The sequence below is a fragment of the Eucalyptus grandis genome, chromosome 7 (assembly GCF_016545825.1).
Source record: "Eucalyptus grandis isolate ANBG69807.140 chromosome 7, ASM1654582v1, whole genome shotgun sequence".
Lineage (NCBI taxonomy): Eukaryota > Viridiplantae > Streptophyta > Magnoliopsida > Myrtales > Myrtaceae > Eucalyptus > Eucalyptus grandis.
In genome coordinates, this window is record NC_052618.1 from 13600883 (window position 1) to 13626460 (window position 25578).

The window sequence follows — 25578 nt, forward strand, 5'->3', positions numbered from 1 at the left end:
TCTTGAGTGAAGGGGATGTCTACGTGTTTGAGCTCACTAATAGGGACAATGTTTAGGTTGAATTGGGATGTATTTTGGAAGTCACTTTACTAGTTGAAAGCAATTTCTGCCACTATTCTGTTGTGATGAAACCGGATAAAAGTGCACTTATATTTGTAACCGTGCTCTGTTCAGGTCTAGTTACGATCTTATCATTTTTAGGCTTAAACACATTTTCTACTTTAGGTATCTCTCTTGAGCTTGTCACGCTTTTATCATTGCCATTTTGGAAAGGATCTCTGGTTCAGCACTCGCCCTGGTTACTGAACCTGGTTTTGTATTACGAGAGAATGTCAAAAGTGACGTGCTTTAGTTCTAGAAAGGATGTGGAAATTTATGTAGCATACCATCCCTCATGGTCACTTGATAGTTTTCAAATATGGGAGAGACAGCCTCTATACCCATGTAATTATATTTGATAAAAGTGTTTATATAGATACATTATCCCCAAGTAGTGATGAAATTGAAAACCCATAGAGTGAATTCCATATACATCTTGCCCTATAGTCCACTGTTTTCCCAAATTGTTTTGGTTAGTCATTGGAATCACACGGATGTTATTTTCCTTTAAGTGTAAATGGCTACATGTGTAAAATTTTGGTTTTGAAATTTCATTTTGTTAATTTATGGATTCTTAAGATTACCAATTTTAAAATAAAAGATTGTATTTTTTTTTTAATACTTATCAGGTGTAAAGAAGATCACTATTATTCATAGGCTAAGAGGATGTGGTTGAGAGGATCAGTGTTAGCAACTCCTGAAGTGTTATCATGAGAGTTCAAATATAGTATATACAATTGTAGAGTCTATGAGCTCTGTCCTATGACATTTTGACTTCAGATTGCCGGTTGAGGATCAGTTAAGACTGTTGATTGAAACTCTTGAAGCTAGTAAATACAAGCATTTATTTGCATTTTGTTTGCCTTTTTCTCTTTATTCTTTGTTTGTATTTATTCTTTTCCTCATCATATATTGGTTCACAAATATCTATCTCGGCAAGAGTGTTCATTGCCAATTTATAAAGAGATACATCTAGAAGAACCAGCAAATTGTGACTTAGGTATTTAAACAAATCATGGTTGGCGCAGCTCAAGACATCTGTTATCCAGCAAACATCTCTGGTGGTTGGCCCACGTTTGTGAGAGAAGCTTGTCTGAATGAAGGGGTTTCCGTGTGTTTGAGCTCATTGATAGCGACAATTATATGGTCAACTCTTTAATTTGACCATAAGTGAAATCTCCGCAAGCAATGCAACGCGACCCACCACGCTCCCTGGTCGAAACCTGGTGCAGTAGTTAAATCCCCAGGTTGTAGTGTTAAGACCTCACATTAGTCAAGACTTGATCCCAGCGTAATCATCTGTGTACCGGACGCCGGTGCATATCTTGGACATAAGCGTCACGTCCGGGTTGCTTCTTACAAGACTTGGACCCCCACAGAAGCCCCGTGAACATAAGGGTGAGTGCATGTGATGTGGCCATGGTCATCCTAGAGCCCCTTTTTCCTCCTTTCGGCTCTCTTTGGTTTGCTACAGAGAGACACACGATTGAGTTTGGCTATGATAAGGGTTCGTCTTCATAGCGCACTCCATTTATTCGTTGCTCTTGGGCTAAGTCGGTCCCAGTTTTAGTCATTTATGACGTCACGTAGATTTTTTTTTTTTAGTAACTTCAACGGCTGTTTCTATGGATTACTCACCCATTAATGTACTTTGTTGTTGCCATCCTCACAAACCATAATCTCATAATTTTCAAAGAAATATTTCCCTCTCTCTCTCTCTCTGATTGTGCATGAAAATTCAAAATTGAGATCCTCTAAGTTTACGAAATAAATTTACGATACGATAAGGGAGTGAATAATAATCATTTTGTTTTAGAATTCAATTTTTCGCCATTCCCCGGAAGAATTTCCGAGCAAAAATACGCATTTGATAATGACATAAAGTTTCAGTTATTGAAATAGAAATTCGTTTAACACAAAATTTCTCCCTTCTAAGCAACTAGCAGGTGGCGGCCCTAAACAAACCATTTCACTTATATATATACATATATATATATATATATATATATGTATATATTTTCAGAAATAGAAAAGTATAAAATTTTTACTTCTTATTTAGTATTTCTAAGCTAACAATTTGTTTCGAATTTGAAAAATGAAATTACGTTATCAAACAGATTTTTGTTCGAACTTGTTCCTGTAACAGAAAAATACCAAAATAGAAAAACAAAATTGTTGTCATGCGAGTACCCTAAATGACCCACTTCACTATTATTTTCTTCTTTCTTCTCCTATTTTGCACACACGTGTTTGCTTCACATATGAGTCTCGAATATATTTCTATATGTAACATTGTAAACTTAGGTCAGGTAATTAATGGAGTTTGTAATACTTTTATAATCCAAATAACACCATACTTCTGTTGCTGCTAACACTACTACTCAGAATCTATTGAAAAAAAAAAAAAAAAAAAGCCCAAACACTTGGATTGAACCACCCAAACTAGCCTGCTAATTTTGGGCTTAAATAGTCTCCGGCCCGGCCACTAGGCCTCAAACTATCCATGAGTTTGGGACCTGAATGATTACAAAACCAACCCGATTCATAGATCGGAAACTGTACATATGTATGTCCCCCTATGTCAATTCCCTTTCACCTGTTGAGGGCTCAACTTCTCTCATTCGCTCGTTTCTCACGTTGATCGAGATCTGGTTGCCACCAAGCTGCCATTGTCGCCGCGGTCAAGCCCCAGCACTCGCCATATGGCCTCCGTCTAATATGTTTCACTCACTCCCTTAGTCCCTTTTATGCCTGTTCGCATCTTGATCTCCCTTACGCTTCCTCGCTCTCTACCTATAGAAAAACAGGTCTTACTAGCTCGTTTTGATGTCTTATGGTTTTTGATTTTTGTACATGCTATTTGAAATTTTTATTTGAAATTTTTAAATAATAGATAGTCCCTCTTTAAAAAGATGCAATAATGTTTTTATTATTTTTGTTTCACAATTAATTAGTTACGTTTAGATTGTGGAGAGCAATGGAGAGCAGTGTAGAGTGGCCATAACTGACGATTTTCATTTTTTAATTACAAAATGATGAGAATCGCCCCTGAATTCGTTTAAAATTTAATTGGAGTTATTATGATAATTGGGTTTTTGAGTTAATTTAAATTGAGAGACATAAGAGGAACCTCTCCATTAAAGAATTGGCAAATTTGTTGATGTTTTTACAAATCATAGCTGACTAGTGTTAGCACAAGATATGATCCCTCATCAAGGTAATCGAGTTGGGAAAATTGTTACTTTCACCCGGTGCATACTCCATTCATGAATTGTTTGAGCTTGGGTTGATGATTTTTCGAGAATTAATATCTAGTCAAGCTCTAACTTGAGCTACTTGAGCATTTTGAAAATTGAAAGCTTAAGTTTGCCACTACTCGGCTCTTAAAATTTTGTAAGCCTAATTCAAAATATTTGATTGTTATATAATTATACATAGACATCCTCATCCACACACAAGTATATTTATTGTATTGACTTTTCGCATGAATCAAGCTCTAGCATAAGCATGAAGTTAATACTTGGTCAAACTCAAATTAAACACCGAGTAAGGAGTTGAGCTAATTTCAAGTTTGGCACTGTAGTGGCTTGATTAGACCCCTAGGTGCTAGCCGTTTTGACATCCAATTCGATTAATAGGAGTCAACATGTTCATTAAAGCGATTAAGAACTCGACGTGCAAAATTCGAGTGCAAGGTTATTGTTGGGAAATCTCATTATTCAAGATGCATTCATGATTTTCGCAAGTTTCAATCCCACTATAATTTTCAATCCCTATATTAACCGATAGGTCAGATGATAAAAGTAAGTGAACATTAATAAATGTAGGAAATCTTTAAAAGTCACTTTTCGAAGTCCTAGCTGTATTATCCATGGGACGTAGCTTGGCTTCACAAATCCTTGTTGTAACTTCTATCCGATAAAATGGCACTCAAGTTCCATGTACTTGGTAATGTTTATTGAAAACTGGTCTTTTGCTGCAATTTTTGTCACAATTTCCTTTAATTTTCAATAACCATTTGACAATAGCAAAATTCCTCGACCAATAAGAAATTTTAAATATAAAATATCCTCCTGTTTATTTTTCATAAATTAACTCGGAATGTACATAAAAAGATCCTTGATAATTTTAACTTTTGAAATTATTTGGGAAATCATTAAATCTGCGTTGCGTCATTCCCTCTTTTAACAAAAACTTCTTATTGTTGAAAGGAAAGTTTCACTATTATTTTTTGCAACTTAAAATCCTAAGAATTTTTCAATTTTCCCAAGTTTTTAGCCGAAAAATCAAATTTCATTCCCAATTATCAATATATATCATCAACATAAACTAAAAAAAAAAAAAAACATGATAAATGAATTTCCTCTCCTTGAAGTAAATAGGAAAAAATAAATAAAATATCAACAATTCTTTACATCTGAGAAATTAGAAAGGGCAGAAGAAGAAGATCCCCTGGGCTTTCCAGTTTTGCGTTTCAAGCATTTGGTCACTCTCTGCCTTCTCTCTCTCTCTCTCTCTCTCCCCCCCAACCCTCAGGCCGAGCTGCACCGCCGTATCGCGGCCTCCGACCACCGCCGCATCCACGCCGCCGGGCCACCTCGGCGTTCGGCAGCGGCGCCGCCCCTCTCTCCGCCTCCTCCTCCCCCTCCCCCTCCCCCCCAACCAAAGAAAAAACCTAGGTCCCTCGCTTCGGTTCTCCGGGATTGCTCGAAGATGGACGAGGATCAGGAGATAGAGAGGTTCGGGATGGACAACGATTACGACGACGGGGAGTTCTTCTACCGCCGGCGGAGGCAGAAGCGCCCAGACCAAGGACGACGTGCTTTACGGCGTCTTCGGGTCGGGGGACTCCGATTTGGACTACGACGACTCCTCCAAGAGGAAGCGGAGGAAGAACAGGGACCTCCTAGGTAAGGCCGATCTGTCGAAGCCCATGATTTCGTTTCCACCGGCACGGTCATGCCGAACAGAGAGATTGATGAGAACTCGAAGAGGGAGAATGAGGATTACGAGTCTGCTGCCGTGAATGAGGATAGGCCGGGCTTGGGGGTCTTGGGAAGAACCAGCAGGGGATTGTGACGACCATTGAAGCAAAGCTGCATCCTAAGAATATGGGTATGGGCTTCAACGACTACAAAGAAACTCCTGCAAAGGCGCCTGTTGCCTCGTTGGAGCCAGAGGAAGAGAAGCCATTACCTGACGTGCCCGGTAAGGAGAAGCTTTGGTCTAAGCAAGCGAAGAAGGCAACGCCGAAAAAACAAAGCGAAATATATTACAGCAGAAGAGCTGTTGGCGAAGAAGCAGGAACAGGGCGTTGAAATTGTCCAAAAGGTAATGGACATGCGGGGACCTCAGGTTAGGGTATAAGCAAACTTGGAGAATCTGAACGCGAAAGAGAAGGCGAGTGAGAGTGATGTTCCTATGCCTGAGCTCCAGCACGATATAAGGTCGATTGTGGACATGGCTGAGTTGGATATTCAGAAGATCGATAGGGACCTGAGGAATGAGAAGGAGAAGTTGCAAGCTGAGGCAGAACACCAGAAGAAACAACTGAATGACGTGAAGGAGATAATGACATTAGACTCGCTAGCCAAGTCTTTTGGTGACATGCAAAGAAGGTTTCCTGATGATTATAAACTTTGTAACTTATCCTTGCTTGCTTGTTTGCGTACTCCCTCTGTTTATCAGAGTATTTCAGGGATGGGATCCTCTTTGGAATCCCTCACATGGGTTGGAAGTTGTTTCACGCTGGAAATCTCTATTGCAAGGAGAGGAATGTCTTGATATATGGGATTTGGGATCCCCTTATACCCAGTTGGTTTCAGAAGTTGTCTTGCCTGCTGTGTGAATATCAGGCATTCACACTTGGGGGGCAAGGGATCCGGAGCCAATGCTTTTCTTGAAGATTTTGTGATCAATCTTCTCACATGTGGGCGCAAATTCAAGTTTGTCGGTTTCTTCTCAAGTGAAGGGCATTTGGAATTCATTTATTTATTTTCATATTAACTGAATGTCGATATGCATGACAAAAGCAAGTATGCTAGCATCTTTGCGGCGCTGTGGCATGACTCTTCCGCAGTCTCTCTCTCTCTCTCGACAAACACAGCAGCCGAGCCTCCGGCAGTGGCTTTTCGTCTAAGAATCGGCATTATCCCGGCGCTCTGGAACTCGAACTTGCTCTCCCTGCTGAATAAAGCTCGCTGATTCTCTCTTTTTATCTCTCTTCCTTGCGAGAGCTTCGATACCTCCTCCAAAGTGCAATCAACGGCAATGGAAATTTGGAAGATGGCGAGAGGATGGGATAGAAAAGGCAAAACGGAAATCAAACAGACGAAATTTGGAATGAATCGAAGGCAATTCTAGAGTTCAATCGGAGATGGAACGTCCCGGTATTTGTTGACTGTTGATTGAGGAAAGTCCATGGTCAAGTTCCGCTGCCACGGCAGCGAGGCGAGCGGCATCTTCAAACCGGTAGCGACGCTTTTTGTGCTTCGATCAGCGCTGGAAGCGACAATCGTCAGAGAGCTCAGTCTCGATGAATCGTTGGTGGGTACTCCGTTCGTGGTTGGATTCTCTGTCTCCAGATTTTCTCCAACCAGATGTTTTTTTGCATCTTTTCTCTCTCTCCCTCCGGATTCTCCTTATTCATCTCCACCAATTCAGATTTATCTCGCTTCAGATTCCCACAGTGAACGACACCATCAGATACCACATTTGAGTCGTGGCCACACTAATTCCACTCTGATTCTTGTCGTCACTTTCCTGTCCTTGCACGTGTCTGGACCAGATTTATATGTGGTCGGGCCATCTCAAGCTCATGCTGCCATCGCCGCCAAACCATCATCAAGGGTGTTTCATATCCAATTGAACTTCCGAGTCAAAATTTCAATTCACTCCAGAAAATGCTCTGTCGATTCTTGCTTCTTTCTGTTCGCTCCCACTTCATGGCCATCTTTCGAATTCCTTTGTTTCGCCCATCTATGCCTCGCGCAAAGGGAAAGCGGGGTGGTGTTCACTGCTTAAAAGAGCTTAATCCGATTGCCAACGCTGAGGTTGGATGGATCATCATCATCTGGACAGGATCCGCCGATTCGAAGGATGAGATTCTTCGGGTTCACTCTCGACACTCCTGCCGGTCCAACGTAGTTTCATCAACCAACCGCAACAGAGGGCAATCTGAGTCATCAAAATCATCCGAAAAGATACGCCAAGCATGAAGATTGGTGGTGGTGAGCAGGAAGAGAAAACAAGGAAGAATAAAAAGGCGAGAAGCGAAGCGAAGCAGTGGATGGAGATGATTCGGATTTTTGATTCCATCCATGTTCGAGTCATCAAAATCTTTGCTTTTTTCCCTGTGCTTATGGTCTGCATGGCTTAAATGCATGCGTGTTATATATTTAGACATGGAAGGCTTCTTCTGGCTATGTACCCTATTGCACTTTAGGTGCATATATTTTGACATTTGACTTCAGATTGCACATTAAGATTGATGACTTTCATTGTATGTGGTGGAGACAATCAATGTTGGCAACTCCTGAAGGAGTTAAAAAATTGTGTACACTATTGTAGAGTCTATGAGCACTGTATTGTGACATTTTAACTTCAAATTGCAGGTTGAGATTGAAGACTTCTATTAGCCAGTTAAGACTAACTGAATTTCCTGAAACTAGTAAATACTATATTTACATTTTGTTTGCCTTTTCTCTTTATTGTTTGTTTGTATCAATCTTTTCCTCATAAAACTATATTGGCAAAGTGTTCCCTGTGAATTCATAAAGAGGTACATCCAGAAGAACCAGCAAATTACTACTCTTAGCTATTTGAACAAATAATGGCTGGTGCAGTTCATGAGCTATCAACACCATTATCCAGTAAACATATCTGTGGTTGGCCCACTTTTGTGAGAGAAGCTTATCTGGATGAAGGGGATGTCTGTGTGTTTAAGCACATTGATATGGACGGTTTTATGGTCATAGTCTCTGTCTCCAGTTATGCTAGTGAGGACCTCATTTAGGTCAATTGAGATGAACATTAGAAGCATCACTTGAGGCTGTATATTAATGAAGCAATTCATGCCTTCTTTATTCAGTTGCGACAAATCAATTGAAAATGCACTTACTTTTGGCTTTGCTTCTCTTTCTTGACCTACTTACAGTCTTATCAGAGTTCTCTTTCTTCTTTTGTGCAGGTTAGAACAGACAAGTCTAAATGTCCAGTGAGCCCTCCTAAGCAGCTTTTTCGTGATTCCAAGTGCCTGAGGCCTCTCATTGCACTTGAGAAAGCTAGATAATTCAAATTGGAGTATCCCCTTTTCCAGACAGTGATGTGGCCATCTTTTCCTAAGAAAGAAGTGGCGGTAAGGCCTAGATTTGCATTCATAACCGGCATATTTCAATTATGAATGCCACCTATTCTATATATGCGCCCCACTCTACAATTCTTTCCCATGTTAATATACTTTTTATAGAAACACATTATATGTTATCTTTCTTGAAGCATTCATGGTTATTTGTTAAAAACAGGCATCTTAACAACTTGGTAAATGGACTAGTAATCAAGAAATAACCTAGTGACAGGTGTGTGTGAAGACAAGGTTAGAGGGTTGACAAAGGCAATAACAACCATAAGTTAGGAATTTAATGATCTCTATTTGAATATAAACCCAAAGATGACTACTTGGTACTTTCTCTGTCTTCTAGTTTAAGTATAAATTCCTCCCAAAAATGACTACTTGGTGCTTTCTTTGGCTGCCTAGGCTTGGGAAGAAGAGGCAACATGAAATGTTCAGCTTAAGCCATAACTATTGCAACAGGCCTAGGCTTGGGATGATTGAGCTCACTGCAACAGCATGGCACCACTAGTTGAATATTGCTCCCCAGCAATGACTGGTTTAGTGAGATCTACTATTGCAAGCAAGTTCAAACTTGCGATCAGAAATGAAGGGAAGGTAGTGCAGCCCTAAACCTCAAAAATTAGTTCTACTACCTCGGTGGTATGAAAAAAAGAAAAGAAGATCACTTTTTTTTGGGGGCCAAGCAAAAGAAAATCACTCACTTATTGTGTATATGTATCCATTTAGGACGCTAGGTGCAGCTTTTCATGTTTGTTTCGATGCATATTGCAATGCAAGATTGGTGACTCGGATATTCAGCAGATTCATGCATGTCTCTATATTGATTACACGTACTTAGTGTAGAGTCTAAGACCACAGGATTGTGGTATTTGGATTTCAGATTGCAAGTTGTGATTAAAGACCATCTCATTAAGCCTTTTAGACTGCTAATATGGACTCTGGAAACTAACAACTACTAGCATAAATTTACGTCTTGTTTGCCTTTTCACTTTAGTGTATGCTCACATTCCTATGTCTGATTATATATCGGCTGGTCAAATGTCTTCATGGGCAGAGCGTTCCTCATGAATTCATTAAGACATATAGTCAAGAAAACCAGTGAATTGCTACTCTTAGGTATTCGGACACATTGTGGCCAGTGACAATCATGACCTATCGACTCTACGGTGTAGCGAACTTCTCTGTTGGTTTGTCCAAATTTGTGAGCGCAACTTAGTCTTGAATGAAGGGGATGTCTGCATGTTCGAGCTCATTAATAGGGATGATGTTTAGGTTGAATTGGGATGAACATTGGAAGTGTCACTTTAGGCCACATACTAGTTAAAAGCGATTTATGCCTCTTTTCTGTTGTGATGAACCGGATGAAAGTGCACTTTTATTTGCAACTGTGGATGGAAGTGCACTTTTATTTGTAACTGTGCTCTTTTCTGAGGTTTTTATTTTTTTGGTCAATACTTTTCTGAGCTAGTTACCATCTTATAATTTCTAGGCCTGGCCACTCCCATACATCCGATGTTAGTCCTGCACACATTTTCTACTTTGGGTGTCTCTTTTGAGCTTGTTACGCTTTCATCATTACCTTTTTGGAAAGGATCTCTAGTTCAGCACTCGCCCTGGTTCTAGGTTATTGAACCTGGTTTTGTATTACAAAAGAATGTCAAAAGTGACTTGTTTTAGTTCTTGCAGGGATGTAAATATTTATGCACCATTTCTTCACTCATGGTCGCCCAATAGTTTTTTAAATATGGGAGAGACTTTATACTCATGTAATTATATTTGATAAAAGCCCTTATATAGATACATTGACCTCAAGCAGTGATGAAATTTAAAACCTTGAGAGTGAATTCCACCTACATCTTGCCCCATAGTCCACTGTTTTCCCAAATTGTTTTGGTTTTTTATTGGAATCACATTAGATGTTATTTTCCTTTAAGTGTTAATGGTTGTATGTGTAAAATTTTGATTTGAAAAATTCATTTTTCTAACTTTTGGATTCATAAGATTGCCAATCCTAAAATAAAAGATTGTATTTTTTTTTTTTTTAAATATTAATCAGGTGTAAAGAAGATCACTATTATTCACGGACTAAGAGGATGTGGGGGTGAAGATCAGTGTAAGCAAATCCCGAAGTGTTACCATGAGAGTTCAAAAATAGTATACACCATTGTAGAGTCTATAAGCATTGTACTGTGACATTTTGAATTTGAATTGTAGGCTGTGCTTGTGAACTTCTATTAGCCAGTTTTTTTTTTTTTTTTTTTTGAGCAATATTAGCCAGTTAAGACTGTTAATTGAAACTCTTGAAACTAGTAAATACAAATAATTTACATTTTGTTTGCAAGATTCTTATACTCTCTCGCCCATCCATTACTTGTCAACTTTTGCGGACTTGATACAGCACGACCCTTTTTTTCTCTTTCTTAAATCAGCAACAAGGGAAAAAAAAACATAACGAACCCTTTTGCGGACTTGATACAACACAACCTTTTTTTTTTTTCTCTTTCTTGAATCAACAATAGGGAAAAAAAGAACATACCGTAAAGATGTACTTGTAGTCTCATCCAAATATGAAGGAATAGATCAATCATTCAATGAATTCATATTGCTCATATCTAATTCTACAGTCAAAAAGCTAAAGCCGTGCTTCGACACTGAGCGTGCACAACTCTTTAATTTGACCATAAGCGAAATCCATGCAAGCAGCGCTTGACGGCACACGCTCCGTGATCAAAGCATTTGGTGTCGCCATAATAAGCACTGGTGTAGCAGTTGAATCCCCTGATCGCGGTGTTGGACCTCAGATCAGTCAGGACTTGATTCAAAGCTCGTACATAATCGTCCATGTACCGCACGTCGTTGCATACCTTGTTCATAACCGCCACGTCCAGGTCACTTCTTCCAAGACTCAAACCCCATAGAAGCCCCATGAACATAAGTGTATGTGATATGGACATGGTCATCCTAGAGCCCTCTTTCCTCCCTTTTGGTTCTCTTTTGTTTAATACAAAGAAACAGACAAGTGAGTTAGTTTATAAAAAGGGTTCATCTTCATAGTGCAATCCGTCATTTATTCTTTATTTTTAGGCTAAGTCAGTCCCGATTTTAATCATTTATGATGTCACGTGGATGTTTTCTTGATAACTTCCGCAGCTGTTTCTATGAATTATTCACCCATTAGTATACTACATGGTTGTCATCCTTGCAAACCCTAATCTCATCATTTTTAATGAAATTTTTCCCTCTCTCTCCACATACATGAAAAATTTAACATTAGAATCCTCTAAGTTTATGAAATAAATTCACATTATGATAAATGACCAACTTCACTTTTTTTGTCCCCTTTCTCCTCCTACTCTGCACACACATATCTGCCTCACATACGAGTTTTGAATATATTTATATTCGTAACATTGTAAACTTTAGGTCATGTGATTAATGGAGTTCATGATAGTTATACCACCCAAATTACACGATACTTCTGCTGCCGCTAATACTACTATTTGAAGTGCTTAAGAAAAGGAAAAACAAAAGGACGCCTGAAAACCCGGATCAAACCACCCAAACTAGCCCAATAATTTTGGGCTCAAATAGTCTCAAGCCGACTGATTTGGCCTCAAGATATCCTTGAGTTTGGAACTTGAATGATTGTCAAATTAGCCCGATTGATAGATCAGAAACTACATACATACATATATGTATGTGTGTCTATAAGTATATAGCCTCCTATGTCAATTCCCTTTCATGTCGATTGAGGGCTCAACTACTCTCGTTCTCCAGTCTCTCATGCTGGCCGAGATCCATCGCTAAGCCGCCATAGCGGTTGCCATCGAGCCCCACCGCTCACCATATGCCCTCCATCCAATATGTCTCGCTTGCTTCCTCAGCCCCCTTACACTTGCTCACTTCTTGGTCTCCCTTTTGCTCCCTTGCTCTCTACCGGTAGAAAAGAGGTTCTGACCAGCCTATTTTGATGTCTTAAGGTTTTTGATTTTCGTACATTCTATTTGAATTTTTTATTAAATTTTTTTAAATGATAGTCTCTCGTTAAAAAGATGCAATTACGCTTTTTATTATTTTTGTTACACAATCTATTAGTTACATTTAGATAGCAGAGAGTAGTGGAGAATGGCCGTTGATGACAATTTTCACTTTTAAGTAATAAACGATGACAATTGCCTCGAATTTGTCTAAAATATAATCCGAGTTATCATCATAATTTGATTTTAAGGTAATTTAGACCGAGAGATCAAAAGAGAAATCTCTACCCTTAAAGAATTCACAAATTTGGTAATGTCATTTTACAAATTCTATTCTCTAATATCCTTATGTTCAAATGAAAATTTATGTAGAATAGCCAACTAGTGCAAGCTCAAGATATGATCCCTCGTTGAGCTAATTGAGTCACGAAACATGTTACCTAGACCAAGTGCATACTCTATTCCTCTCACAGCAAGCATATATGAAAGCCTACTAAGAGTGAAATTAAGTCAAATTATTCATGAGTTAGTTCGAGCTAGGGTTGATGATTATAGGAGAACTAATATCTATTTGAGTCCTAACTCGAGCTACTCCTAATCTTGTCAAATTGAAGCTCTAGCTCGCCAATACTTTTGTAAACTTAATTAAAAAAATTTAATTGTTATAAAATTAGGCATAGACATATCATCTGCGCGCACACACACACATAGCCTATCGACTTCTCATTTATATCAAGCTCCTACATGAAATTATCTCAAATCTAGTTTTAAACATTGGCTATGAAGTTGAGATGATCTTTTGTTTGGCACTGCAACAGATTGATTAGACTCGACTCCTAAGCCCCAACCATATGTTGACACCCAATTCGATTAATGAGAGTCAAAGTTTCCATTGAAGCGGTTAAGAATTCTGACGTTTGAAACTCGAGCGCAAGGTTATTATTGAGAAATCTCATTACTCAAGATCTAGTCGGATCTTCAACATGCAAGTTTTAATCCTCCTATAATTTTCAATCCCTATATTAACCGATAGCCCAGATGATGAAAGTAAGCGAACACTAATAAATGTAAGAAATCTTCAAGAGTCACCTTTCCTAAGTCCTAGCTATAAATCTCGTAGGGATGTAGCTTGGCTTCAAAAATCCTTGCTGTAACTTTTCTCTGACAAAATGACACTCTTGTTCTAGAGAAAATTCTAAATAAAGAATCGAAGTGTTCTTATTTTCTCAAATAAGGACATAGAATGGACCTTATTTCAAATAAAACCTACAGTGGCCATGATTGTTTCAAACAAAGGCTTAAAGTTGTCATGGTTGTTTAAGATAAGGGCGACCTCATCAGTCGCTAGTTGGCTAAATATTTTGACCAGTCATGGGCATTTTCATCCAATTACAATTTTAATTTTAAATTATTTTTTATTCTTTTCTTTTCTTTTTCACTCTTCTTTTTTTGTTCCCCTTTTCAAAGAGGGCCAGCAACCGAGACAAAGGCTTAGTGACCATTGCCGGCCACGGGTAAGGATTGGCATGAGCTTGGCCACCTATGCTGGTTCTTTGTTAAGGGCCCATGAGGGCCTACAAACCCTCGCTAGATTAGGCAAGAATCGGCCTAGCCTAGGGCCGACGAGGGTTCAATGACCCTCACTAGCCACAGGCAAGGGCCAATTTCATTGATGATCGCGAGGGCAACCTGCTCCAAGGTCGGCCACCAATGAATAAGAAAGAAAAGCCAAAAAAGAAAAAAAAAAGGAAAAAATTTTAAAAAAGGTAAATGACTAAAATGCCATTGACCAACCAAAAAGTCAAGTCATTTTTTGAGGTAGACATAGTCATGGCCTTTTTCGAAATAAGATTTATTTTAAACTTTTATTTGAAAAAATGATGGTACTTTAAGCCATAATTTGAAATAAGGTTTATTTCAAATCTTTATTTGAGAAAATAAAAACACTTTAAATCATTATTTGAAATTTTCCTCCGGTTCTATATATATGTTGTGTTTTTTGCTGCAATTTTTGTCATGATATCTTTAATTTCAAATAACTATTTGATGATAGAAAAGTTCCTTGATTGATAAGAAATTAAAAATACCAAATATCATTTTTTTCATTTTTTCATAAATTAACTCGGAGTATAGATAGTTCTCTTACCAAAAAAGAAAAAAAAAACTTGGAGTATAGATAGAGAAATCCTCAATAATTTCAAGTTTTTAGATTAATTAAATCATTGAGTCTCTGTCATGTCATTCATCTTCCAACAAGTACTTCATATCCGAAGTTTCACTTTTGGTTCTTGCAACTCAAATTCTTAAAAATATTTATTTTCAATATTCTGAGGTCTATTATTGGAAAGTTTGCCTAATTCCATTTTCGATCATCAATATATTAGGGGTGATCGGTTCCCGGTCGGTCCGGTTCCAAGGTGGAACCGAACCGGATCCGAGAGAATCGGTTCCCAATTTTGGGAACCGTGGACCGACCGTTGGTCTTAGGACCTAGAACTGGACCGGACCATCGGCCGCCGGTCCAAGATTAGGAACCGGGAACCGGACCGCCGACCATGGGAACCGCCCAAAACTGGCCGGTCCGGTCCGATTTGGTCACATAAGAGGTTGTTACCTAAATTGCAATTCCGATTGCAATAAGTTTCATATATAATATTAATATATTATAGTGTTTATATATTATATGAATATAAATTATATATAAAAAAATTTGGTCCGGTCCGGTCGGTCCTGTTCCCACCTTGGAACCGGGAACCGAGACCAACCGGCCGTCGGTTCCAAGATTAGGAACCTGAACCGGACCGTGACCATGGGAACCGCCCAAACCGGCGGTCCGGTCCGATTTGGTCCGGTTCCGGTTCGGGCGGTTTCCATTGCACACCCCTACAATATATCATCAACAATATCATGATAAATGAATTTCCTATCCTGGAAGTAAATAGGGAATAATAATAAAAAAGTCAACAATTGTTAACATCTAAGAAATTAAAAGGGGAAGAAGAAGAAGAACGAGAAGAAGAAGATCCGCTAGGTTTTCCAGTTCTTGCGTTTCGAGCATTCGGTCACTCTCTGCTTCTTCTCTCTCTCTCTCTCTCCCCTCGAGCCAAGCTGCACCGCCGTATCGCGGCCTCCGACCGCCGCCGTCGCCGTCGCCGCATCATCCACGCCGCCAGGCCACCTTGGCGTTCGGCAGCAGCGCCGCTCCTCTCTCCGCCTCCTCCGAACACCCCCCCATCCGAAACCCTAGGTCCTCTCGCTTCGGTTCTCCGGGATTGCTCGAAGATGGACGAGGACCAGGAGATGGAGAGGTTCGGGATGGACAACGATTACGACGACGGGCAGTGGATCGACGGGGAGTTCTACTACCGGCAGCGGAGGGAGAAGCGCGTCCAGACCAAGGACGACGCGCTCTACGGCGTCTTCACGTCGGGGGACTCCGATTCGGACTACGACGACTCCTCCAAGAGGAAGCGGAGGAAGAACAGGGACCTCCTAGGTAAGGCCGATCTGTCAAAGCCCGTGAATTTCGTGTCCACCGGCACGGTCATGCCGAACAGAGAGATTGACGAGAACTCGAAGACACAGAATAAGGATGAAGAATCCGCTGTTATGGATGAGGATAGGCGGGGCTTGGGGGTCTTGGGAAGAACCAGCAGGGGACTGTGACACCCATTGAAGCAAAGTTGCGTCCTAAGAATATGGGTATGGATTTCAACGACTACAAAGAAACTCCTGTAAAAGCGCCTGTTGCCTCGTTGGAGCCAGAGGAAAAGAAGCCATTACCTGACGTGCCCGGAAAGGAGAAGCTTTGGTCTAAGCAAGCGCAGAAGGCGACGCTGACAAACAAAGCGAAATACATTACAGCGGAAGAGCTGTTGGCGAAGAAGCAGGAACAGGGCGTTGAAGTTGTGCAGAAGGTACTTGACATGGGGGGACCTCATCTTAGGGTATTAGCAAACTTGGAGAATCTGAACCCGGAAGAGAAGGCGAGGGAGAGCGATGTTTATATGCCCGAGGTCCAGCACGATATGAGGTCGATCGTGGACCTGGCTGAGTTGGATATTCAGAAGATAGATAGGGACCTGAGGAATGAGAAGGAGAAGTTGCAAGCTGAGGCAGAACACTAGAAGAAACAACTGAATGACGTGAAGGAGATAATGACATTAGACTCGCTAGCCAAGTCTTTTTGTGACATGCAAAGGAGGTTTCCTGATGATTATAAACTTTGTAACTTATCCTGCATTGCTTGCTCGTTTGCGCACTCCCCTGTATTTCATGTTGGAGTACAACACCTAATATAATAATAAGAAGCCAAAGAGAAGTGTGCTGCAGCGCAACACTTAAACCGCCAAAGAAGAGAACTCTTGAAGAAGCCACAAGCTGATAGAAAAGAGGGGCACACAATAAAATAATATAATAATAAGAAGCCAAAAGCATGAAGAAAACAAAGAAAGAATTCTCCACTCTACACGTGAGAATTCTAGAGAGAAGAAGAAAAACTTGAAGAAAGTCAACAATAGTGGCTGAAGAAAAAACTTGTACGTGGGCAGCAAGAATGCTTAGAAAAGAAGAAAATGAGTTGTCATGCATGTCAGAGTCCAGGCGGTGGAGTCAGGCGGTGGAAGATGCTTATAAATATGGCAGTACGTGAAGCATTTGAGCTCAGGCCAAAAGGCCTCAAGGTGAAGGAGAAGGCCGAAAGGCCTCACATAGAGGCACCGCAGCCTCAGGACAACAGGCCAGGGAGAGGGCCTCACGCTACACGAAGGCGGAGAACCTCAGGCCATCAAGGAAGCCACACGTATGTGAGCTTCAGGAAAGCCTCCGGCAGTGAGAGCTTCGGAATAGGAAGTCACCAGGTGCAACGGTGAACTTTGGAGAGAGAGGCACTGCAGCCTCAGTAGCTCTGTGTGAGCGAGTTATCCCCCCGTGATCGAGAAGGGAAGAAAATAGAATAGCTGAGTGTATGCTTGTATTAGCTTGTTTGAGTGTGTACTCGTATCAGCTTAACTGAGTTTATTTTGAGTCTTATATTTTCGCATATTTTATAAGCTGCGCATTCTACAATTAATTTGAGTAGCCAAGGGTCGCATACCCTATCAAATTGTTTTGGTTTCAACATTTCAGGGATGGGACCCTCTTCGGAATCCCTCACATGGGTTGGAAGTCGTTTCACGGTGGAAATCTCTATTGCAAAGACAGGAATGTCTTGATATATGGGATTTGGGATCCCCTTATACCCAGTTGGTTTCAGAAGTTGTCTTGCCTGCTGTGTGAATCAGGCATTGACACTTGGGAGGCAGGGAATCCGGAGCCAATGCTTCGATTTCTTGAAGATTTTGTGATCAGTCTCCTCGCACGTGGGCTTAAATTCAAGTTTGTCAGTTTCTTCTCAAGTGAAGGGCAATTGGAATTCATTTATTTTTATTTTTTTCATATTAACTGAATGTTGATATGCATGACAAAAGCAAGCATGCTGGCATCTTTGCGTCGCTGTGGCATGACTCTTCCGCAGTCTCTCTCTCTCTCTCTCTCGACAAACACAGCAGCCAAGCCTCCGGCAGTTGCTATTCGTCTTAGAATCGGCAACATCCCGGCGCTCTTGAACTCGAACTTGCTCTCCCCGCTGGATAAAGCTCGCTGATTCTCTCTTTTTATCTCTCTTCCTTGCGAGAGCTCGATACCTCCTCCAAAGTGCAATCAACGGCAACGGAAATTTGGAAGATGGCGAGAGGATGGGAGAAAATAAAAGCAAAACGGAAATCAAACAGACGAAATTTGGAATGAATTGAAGACAATTCTAGAGTTCAATCGGAGATGGAACGTCCCAGTAATTGTTTTGACTGTTGATTGAAGAAACTCCGTGGTCAAATTACGCTTTTTGTGCTTCGATCGGTGCTGGAAGCAACAATCGTCAGAGAGCTCAGTCTCAATGAATCGTTGGTGGGTACTCCATTCGCGGTTGGATTCTCTCTCTCCAGATTTTCTCCGACCAGATGTTTTTTAGCATCTATTCTCTCTCTCGCTCCGGATTCTCCTTATTCATCTCCACCAATTCAGATCTATCTCGCGTCAGATTCCCACAGTGAACGACACCATCAGATTCCAAATTTTGAGTCGTGGCCACACTAATTCCACTCTGATTCTTGTCGTCGCTTTCCTGTCCTTGCACATGTCTGGACCAGATCTATATGTGGCCGGGCCATCTCGAGCTCATGCTGCCATCGCCGCCAAACCATCATCAAGGGTGTTTCATATCCAATTGAACTTCCGAGTCAAAATTTCGATTCACTCCAAAATATGTTCTCTCGATTCTTGCTTCTTTCTGTTTGCTCCAACTTCATCGCCATCTTTCGAATTCCTTTGTTTTGCCCATCTACGCCTCGCCCAAAGGGAATGCGGGTTGGTGTTCACTGCTCAAAAGAGCTTTATCCGATTGCTAAGGCTGAGGTTGGATGGATCATCATCATCTGGACAGGATCCACCGATTCGAAGGATGAGATTCTTCGGGTTCACTCTCGGCACTCCTGCCGGTCCGACGTAGTTTCATCAACCAACCGCAACAGAGGGCAATCTGAGTCATCAAAATCATCCGAAAAGATACGCCAAGCATGAAGATTGGCGGTGGTGAGCACGGAGAGAAAACAAGGAAGGATAAAAAGTCGCGAAGCAGTGGATGGAGATGATTCGGATTTTGCGTGGGGACTGTGGGGAAAACGGGGCAAACAAGGTGAAGCCGGCGGTGGTTCTTTGGATGAGAAGTAAGTAAAGTGCTGAAATTTTTTTTTTTAAAAAGAAAAAGAAAAAGAAATAAAAGGCGAAAGGAAAATATAGAGAGCCCATGAGAAATCGGTCAAAAGGAAGACTTGCACGAAAAATGTAATTCGTCATTATATCGAGCACCTTCATTGCAAACTCGATCCCTCCTCCACAGTGCAATCGACGGCAATGGGAATTCGGAAGACGGCGAGATAATTGGAGAAAAACGAAACGAAATAGATATCAATAGACGTAGTCAGTATGTATGAAATTAATTCTAGAGTCGAATGGAAGATGAAATGACCCGGTGGTGAGTACGAATATTGACCTGACATATATCATCATTGTCCGAATGTCAGCGAGGAACCGGCTTTCCGTGGATATTTCTTATGGGTCGATCTTCCTACCTCCGCTTTTTGTTACAGAATCGTCTCACTCTCGATTTCTCTTTGGGGCAACTCAACGAACACCTTCTTCCCTAATGTCCATCTTCATTTTTCAGCAAGTCTTCCTCCATCAGGGTCGTTTCCTATCCGATTGAACTTCCGAGTCCAATTTCGATTCATTCCGGTATACATTCTGTCGATTCTTGCTTTCCTTCATCTCCGCCTTTCGGATTTCAAATGCCGTTGCTCGCGTCTTTCGTTTCGTCTCCCTATGCCACACACAATGGGGATGTCTGGCTGGTGGATAGGATCTGCCGATTCGAAGGATGAGATTCTTTGGGTTCACTCTCGGCCCTCCCGCCGCTTCAAGAAGCAGCAAATACTTGCACAAGAGATGGAATTCCTTGAGAAGAAGATTCATCCCATAACTCAGCAGCCATCATTTTCTTTTTCTTTTCCTTGAAAAAGGCATCAAAAACTCCAAACGACACCATCAACGACGCCCATTGCGTCTCTTCGCTTCAAGTACCTTTATTGGATCTCTCCCTCCATCCCGACGCGCTCCCCGGCTCAATGAGTTCCAAGTCGCTCCACCATCGCCCTCGCTATCTACTCGCCTCGTGATCGATTCCGTCGCTTGCTGTCTTTAGAAACTCCGTGATCCTCTCTCTCTCTCTCTCTCTTTTTCCTGTCCTTTTTCCGGTTCGAATCATGCATTCGTTTTGTGGATTCTTAGGTGTTTTGACGGAGGTTTGAATCTGGTGTCCTTGAGTGATGTTTAATGCTATTGTCGTTTTGCTCATCAATGGAGTTCATGTCGGATTTTTTTTTCTTTTTTTCCTTGTTTCCGGACCGTGAATCCGAGACCACTTGGAAACGAGCGATGATTGAACTGAAAACGTTCTGAGAAATCGCCGCAATGAGCGAAAGTTGTGCGAGTTAAGCTCGGTCGAACAGTGGTTCGGTTTTCCTCTATTTTTTTGGCATTGTATAGTCACTTCTGGATTCAGTTGTGGTGCGAGGGTGACTCGCTAGCCGTTCCTGATCGGTCCTTTGGTTAACGCTTTTCTCTGTATAGATTTCCGAGCGGCTTGGGACTTGGAGATGGGAGTAGCACCGATGAGTTATGACATGGAAGAGGGGACGCTGGAGATCGGCATGGGTGAGCTTTCGGCCCTCTCTTTCCAAATTTTTTTTTTTTTTTTTTTTTTTTTAGAGCTACGGACAATAAAAATCTGATGCTTAAATCTCGTAATTAAGTTTTGTCTCGTATTGTGGGGAGTAGCTTTGTCTCCTTGTTCGTGGCTTATTATGTCTTTCGCCATCTAAATTTCACCGTGCTTGGAATCGAACTTTAGTCATGGGATATTGTTGTTTTCAAGGCTTTCCATATAGCTTTCTCGTTTCTGAAAAGTTTATGCTGCCCTGTTATGACAACGGTTAATACATTTATTACTTAGATCTACACAATCTCTATCATTTCATATATATTGGCTGAGAGGTGAGGAATGATTTAGCTCTTGTCCGAGTCAAATGTTTAGCATGCCTTAGTCGCTGGGTCTTAGTTATCGCTTGTTCGGACAATTGCTTTGCTGCTTGCGAGAGGATAGGACCGTCTCTCGGTGTTGCTTTGGGCCGTTGGTTACACTCGACAAAGTCAAGGTAAATTTCACTGGTTATAATTTTATGAGGTTCAGTGGACTCCTATACTAACATGTTGGATTAATTTTATTGTATATCAGGGACCAAAGTATCAAGAGATAGTAAATATCCACTTGGGTGATGGAATGACTAGACGTGGGCAAGTCCTTGAAGTTGATGGAGAGAAAGTTGCTGTGCAGGTTCAGTCTCAGTTGCCAGCCTCTTCTTTTTTCCTTTAGCTCTCTTGATACTACATTGTTGTTGTTTGGACTGCAATACTTGGGTCAACTTTGTGTGCAATACTTTCAGCTGATGACCTAGTGAATTCTGTCATTCATTACAAGCATTAGAAAAAGCAGAACATGAAGAATATTATCTTAGGTATATGCGATGAAATGTGAGAACATCATATGGGATGATAATTGAGATGTGATTGAATTTCTTGAGAACAATGTTAAGAGTCTAATTAGCATTCTGTTTAGGCAATTATAGATCCTCTCTGCTCTCGAGTGATGGAAGTCTAGTCATGGTGTGGGTTATTTTGGCTCTGCAAAAGGCTAATAATCTTTCCTATATGTCTCTAATTGTTGTCAAACTTCTGTAGGTTCTGTTATTCACTAGTTTCTCTGTCAGTAAAATTTAAATATAAGTATTCTACTCATGCTTGTGTGATCAGTGGTTGTTCATCTTAGACTTCTAGTGCGTAAAGCTTTCTGGTCATCCATGTTTCACTCTCTTGTCGCTAGGTTTATAAAGGTACTTCTGGGATTGAAAACAAATACACCATTGTGCAATTCATTGGCGAGGTAATTATGCATGCTGTTTGTTTTTGTTTTCCTAATAAAACAATGTTTCATCATTCTGTAGAAATAAAGAGTTAGATTTGTTTTTTCCGTATTTGGGAACTAAATGCTCCTACGTGTTGGCAACAAGATTTCACTTGTAGCATGAGAAATAATTTGGCATATGTCTTGGCCTTGGCCTCATGAAAGGCTGTCAAAAGTGCATTGTTTTCCTACCTTTACAAATCTCTTCAGCTGTGTCAGCATTTACTCTCTTTAATCTTGGATAAATAAAAGAACCTTTAGAAATTTATTGTGGAGTTATCACATTTTTCTTTTAATGCAGGTTCTGAAAACACTTGTGTCCTTGGATACGCTTGGGTTCATATTTAATGGTTCTAGAAAGCCCATTGATAATGGCTCTCCAATTCTGCTAGAGGCTTACCTGGATATTTCTGGTGAGTTGTGTCATTGTGATAGTAATTTTGATTGGCCATGAAGCCATTTATACTCCATGGCACCTATGGCAATCCCAAGAACTTTCTTGTGGTGTCTTATATAATAGATAAACTCCCTCTTTTTAGGAAGTTCTATAAATCCCAGTGAAAGAACCTACCTAGAAGAGATGATACGAACAGGAATTTCCTCCATTGATGTAACGGATTCCATAGCTCGTGGACAAAAGATCCCACCTTTCTTTGCTGCTGGTCTTCCTCATAACAAAATAGCTACTCAGATTTCCGCCAGGCTAGTCTTGTGAAGCGATTGGAGAAGGCTGATGGTATTACCAAGATATATGTTGCATTTTTGTTGTATACCGATGTTATAATACCTTGCTCTATGAGTTTTATTGCCTCGATAATTTAAGGAACTACCATTAGTTTTACAGAATTTTCCTACGGTTTTGGAGTTCAGGTTCAGAATTCACCTGCAATGTATTTTATCCTTTGACTAACTAGCTCCACTATTATATGCTAGACTTCTCAATTGCTAAATGCATTCTTTGTGAAGATTTTTGATCTTATTTTATTTGTTGTTTTTTTGAGAATTCGATGCTATGAGTCTTCATCTTTCTATTCCAAACACTCTCTTTCAATATCATTTATGAAAATGTGCTGCAAATTTATGTAGGATGACGAAGAGGACAATTTTGCCAACAATGTTGCCATAGTATTTGCTGCTATGGGAGTGTACATGGAAACTGCACAATATCTCAAACGTGACTTGGAGGAAAATGGGTCAATGGAGAGAGTGGCCCTTTTTCCTTAATCTGGTAATATCTAATGAGCTAATAGTTAATTGTCTCGCAGATTGTTTCTTTCTGGCAATTTTTGCAAGTTCGTAGATTCAGTTCGTGACATATATCCTTGCTGATTAAAGGGTTGTACGGATGCCTGTATTTCATTTTACGAAGTTTGCTATTTTCTTTAGGCCAATGATCCAACTGTTGAGTGCATCATCACTCCACGAGTGGCGGTCACAACTGCTGAGTATCTGGCTTAAGAATGTGACACATCTATAGTGATTTTTATTTTTTTTATTTTTTGTGATGTCAGAATTTCAAAATTATATCCACTATGGATGAGGATAGGCGGGGCTTGGGGGCCTTGGGAAGAACCAGCAGGGGATTGTGACACCCATCGAAGCAAAGTTGTGTCCTAAGAATATGGGTATGGGTTTCAACGACTACCAAAGAAACCCCTGCAAAGGCGCCTGCTGCCTCGTTGGAGCCAGAGGAAAAGAAGCCATCACCTGATGTGCCTGGTAAGGAGAAGCTTTTGTCTAAGCAAGCGAACAAGACGATGCTGAAAAACAAAGCGAAACACATTACAGCAGAAGAGCTGTTGGCGAAGAAGCAGGAACAGGGTGTTGAAGTTGTGCAAAACGTACACGACATGCGTGGACCTCAGGTTAGGGTATTAGCAAGCCTGGAGAATCTGAACGTGGAAGAGAAGGTGAGGGAGAGTGATGTTCCTATGCACGAGCTCCAGCACAATATAAGGTCGATTGTGGACCTAGTTGAGTTGGATATTCAGAAGATCGATAGGGACCTGAGGAATGAGAAGGAGAAAGCTCTGAGCTTGCAAGAGGAAAACAGAAGCTGCAAGCTGAGGCAGAACTCCAGAAGAAACAACTGAATAATCTAGCAACTAAATTGTGCACATGGAACGGCGGAAGCACAATCACGGTAGAGTCTGATTCCGTTAGTTTGTACCCCACCTGATGATGCCAAATTGCGCTGAGTTAGCAGCATGCGATTGGGGAGGGGTGACCCATAGCGCCGGAGGTGTGCAAGAACATAGCTACATCCGAGGGATCATTGACAACTGTGGACATTGAGTCGAGGCTCGGCTCGGCTCTACGTCGGTCGAAGAGAGTGATTTTGGTATCGGCAGAGTGAAGATTGGCGGTTAGGCGGGGGATGTTGAGCTTGGAAGCAGCGGATTGAGCCCATCGGTTTCCTTCTTGCAGTGTCAATAGGAGCTTCGGTTCTGAGTCGGAAAGGTAGAACTCGAGCACCTTAGCTGTGTAGAAGGGATTGAGCGGAGCTGCAGTGGCTCGGCAATGGATTACCGCTGGAAACAGGATCACAAACTGCAAAACGAACACATTTTCCAATAAGAAAACTATCACACCAGTCCCTGCGGATTGGAGATACACATACATATGCAGGATATGCAGACAACTAGTTTGTCAACGTTTAATTTCATTAAAACCATCCATCTCCTTTTGATAAGCGTTGACTTTGTTTTACGATGAATCAGTGCTTGTACGTCCCAGAAAACAACCCTTGGACCCGACAGAAAATTCTCTTCATGCTTTTCCCATTTCAATTTGTTCCTGTTCAATTTGCACCACGCGCTCGCAGAAATTTCATGCCTCAAATGCAATTTTTTCAGTAGAAATCGATGCCATTTCTGTCTTTCTGTTCTCGAAGTACTGTAAAACTCCAAGAAACATCTACCTCTTTCTTTTCCAAGCTATTTCCCAGTCGATGTTTCGCAAGTCATTGATCTCATCATTAGAAATTCATCGTCACCGCAATCTTCCAGATATTGTGTTCTCGAATTTAAACGGCATCATCCGTACTCGCGAACAGACCGAGATGACACAGACATACCTCGATGTTGTTGAGGAAAGTGAGCGCGACGGTGTCGGTGCGTGGCAGTGATGAGCGCGGTGGCGCGGTTGACAAGCTCTTGCAGCCGCATGTGCGTCAGGTCGAGCTCCTCGCAGGCGGAGACGGCTCTCTTGTTGGGGAAATCCGACGTTGCCTTCTTCAATAGGTCCGTGAGCGTAAGTTCTCCCATCGCTAACCACAGGGAACGAATCGATGGGAATTGGCTTCAGCCGAAATTGATCCCCTATCGAACTGAAGAGGGGCATGACAATCGCTTGGCAAGATGAGAATGAAGGATCGACAAGAATAGGAATTCGCACGAAGGAGAATGGGGGAAACTGGAGCGTTCGATGACGGAGGAGGAGGAGGAGGAGGGAGGAGGGTTGCGTATGCATATGGGATGGAGATGAGACCAGAGGGAGGGAGGGAAGTTGGTACAATTGAGGTGGCTCGTTTAAGG

General features: G+C 41.2%; 1 protein-coding gene, 2 long non-coding RNA genes and 2 pseudogenes across 3 annotated transcripts; all 5 read left to right on the forward strand.

The window, feature by feature from the left end:
• The first annotated feature begins 4584 nt into the window (after positions 1-4584).
• LOC120296267 lies at positions 4585-6169 on the forward strand (annotated as a pseudogene).
• Positions 6170-7408: 1239 nt separating this feature from the next.
• LOC120296270 lies at positions 7409-9279 on the forward strand. The gene is made up of 2 exons (XR_005553150.1): positions 7409-8455; positions 8855-9279. It is a non-coding gene; the product is annotated as an uncharacterized LOC120296270 (long non-coding RNA).
• A 6237-nt stretch (positions 9280-15516) lies between these two features.
• LOC120296268 lies at positions 15517-19217 on the forward strand (annotated as a pseudogene).
• Positions 19090-22864, forward strand: LOC104455079 (V-type proton ATPase subunit B 1). The gene is given in 8 exon segments (XM_039317474.1): positions 19090-19190; positions 20653-20736; positions 21178-21236; positions 21317-21415; positions 21962-22021; positions 22344-22455; positions 22582-22734; positions 22737-22864. Coding segments are annotated over 8 exon segments (780 nt in total). The 5' UTR covers positions 19090-19105.
• A 72-nt stretch (positions 22865-22936) lies between these two features.
• LOC120296269 lies at positions 22937-24899 on the forward strand. The gene is made up of 2 exons (XR_005553149.1): positions 22937-23270; positions 23554-24899. It is a non-coding gene; the product is annotated as an uncharacterized LOC120296269 (long non-coding RNA).
• The last annotated feature ends 679 nt before the right edge of the window (positions 24900-25578 follow it).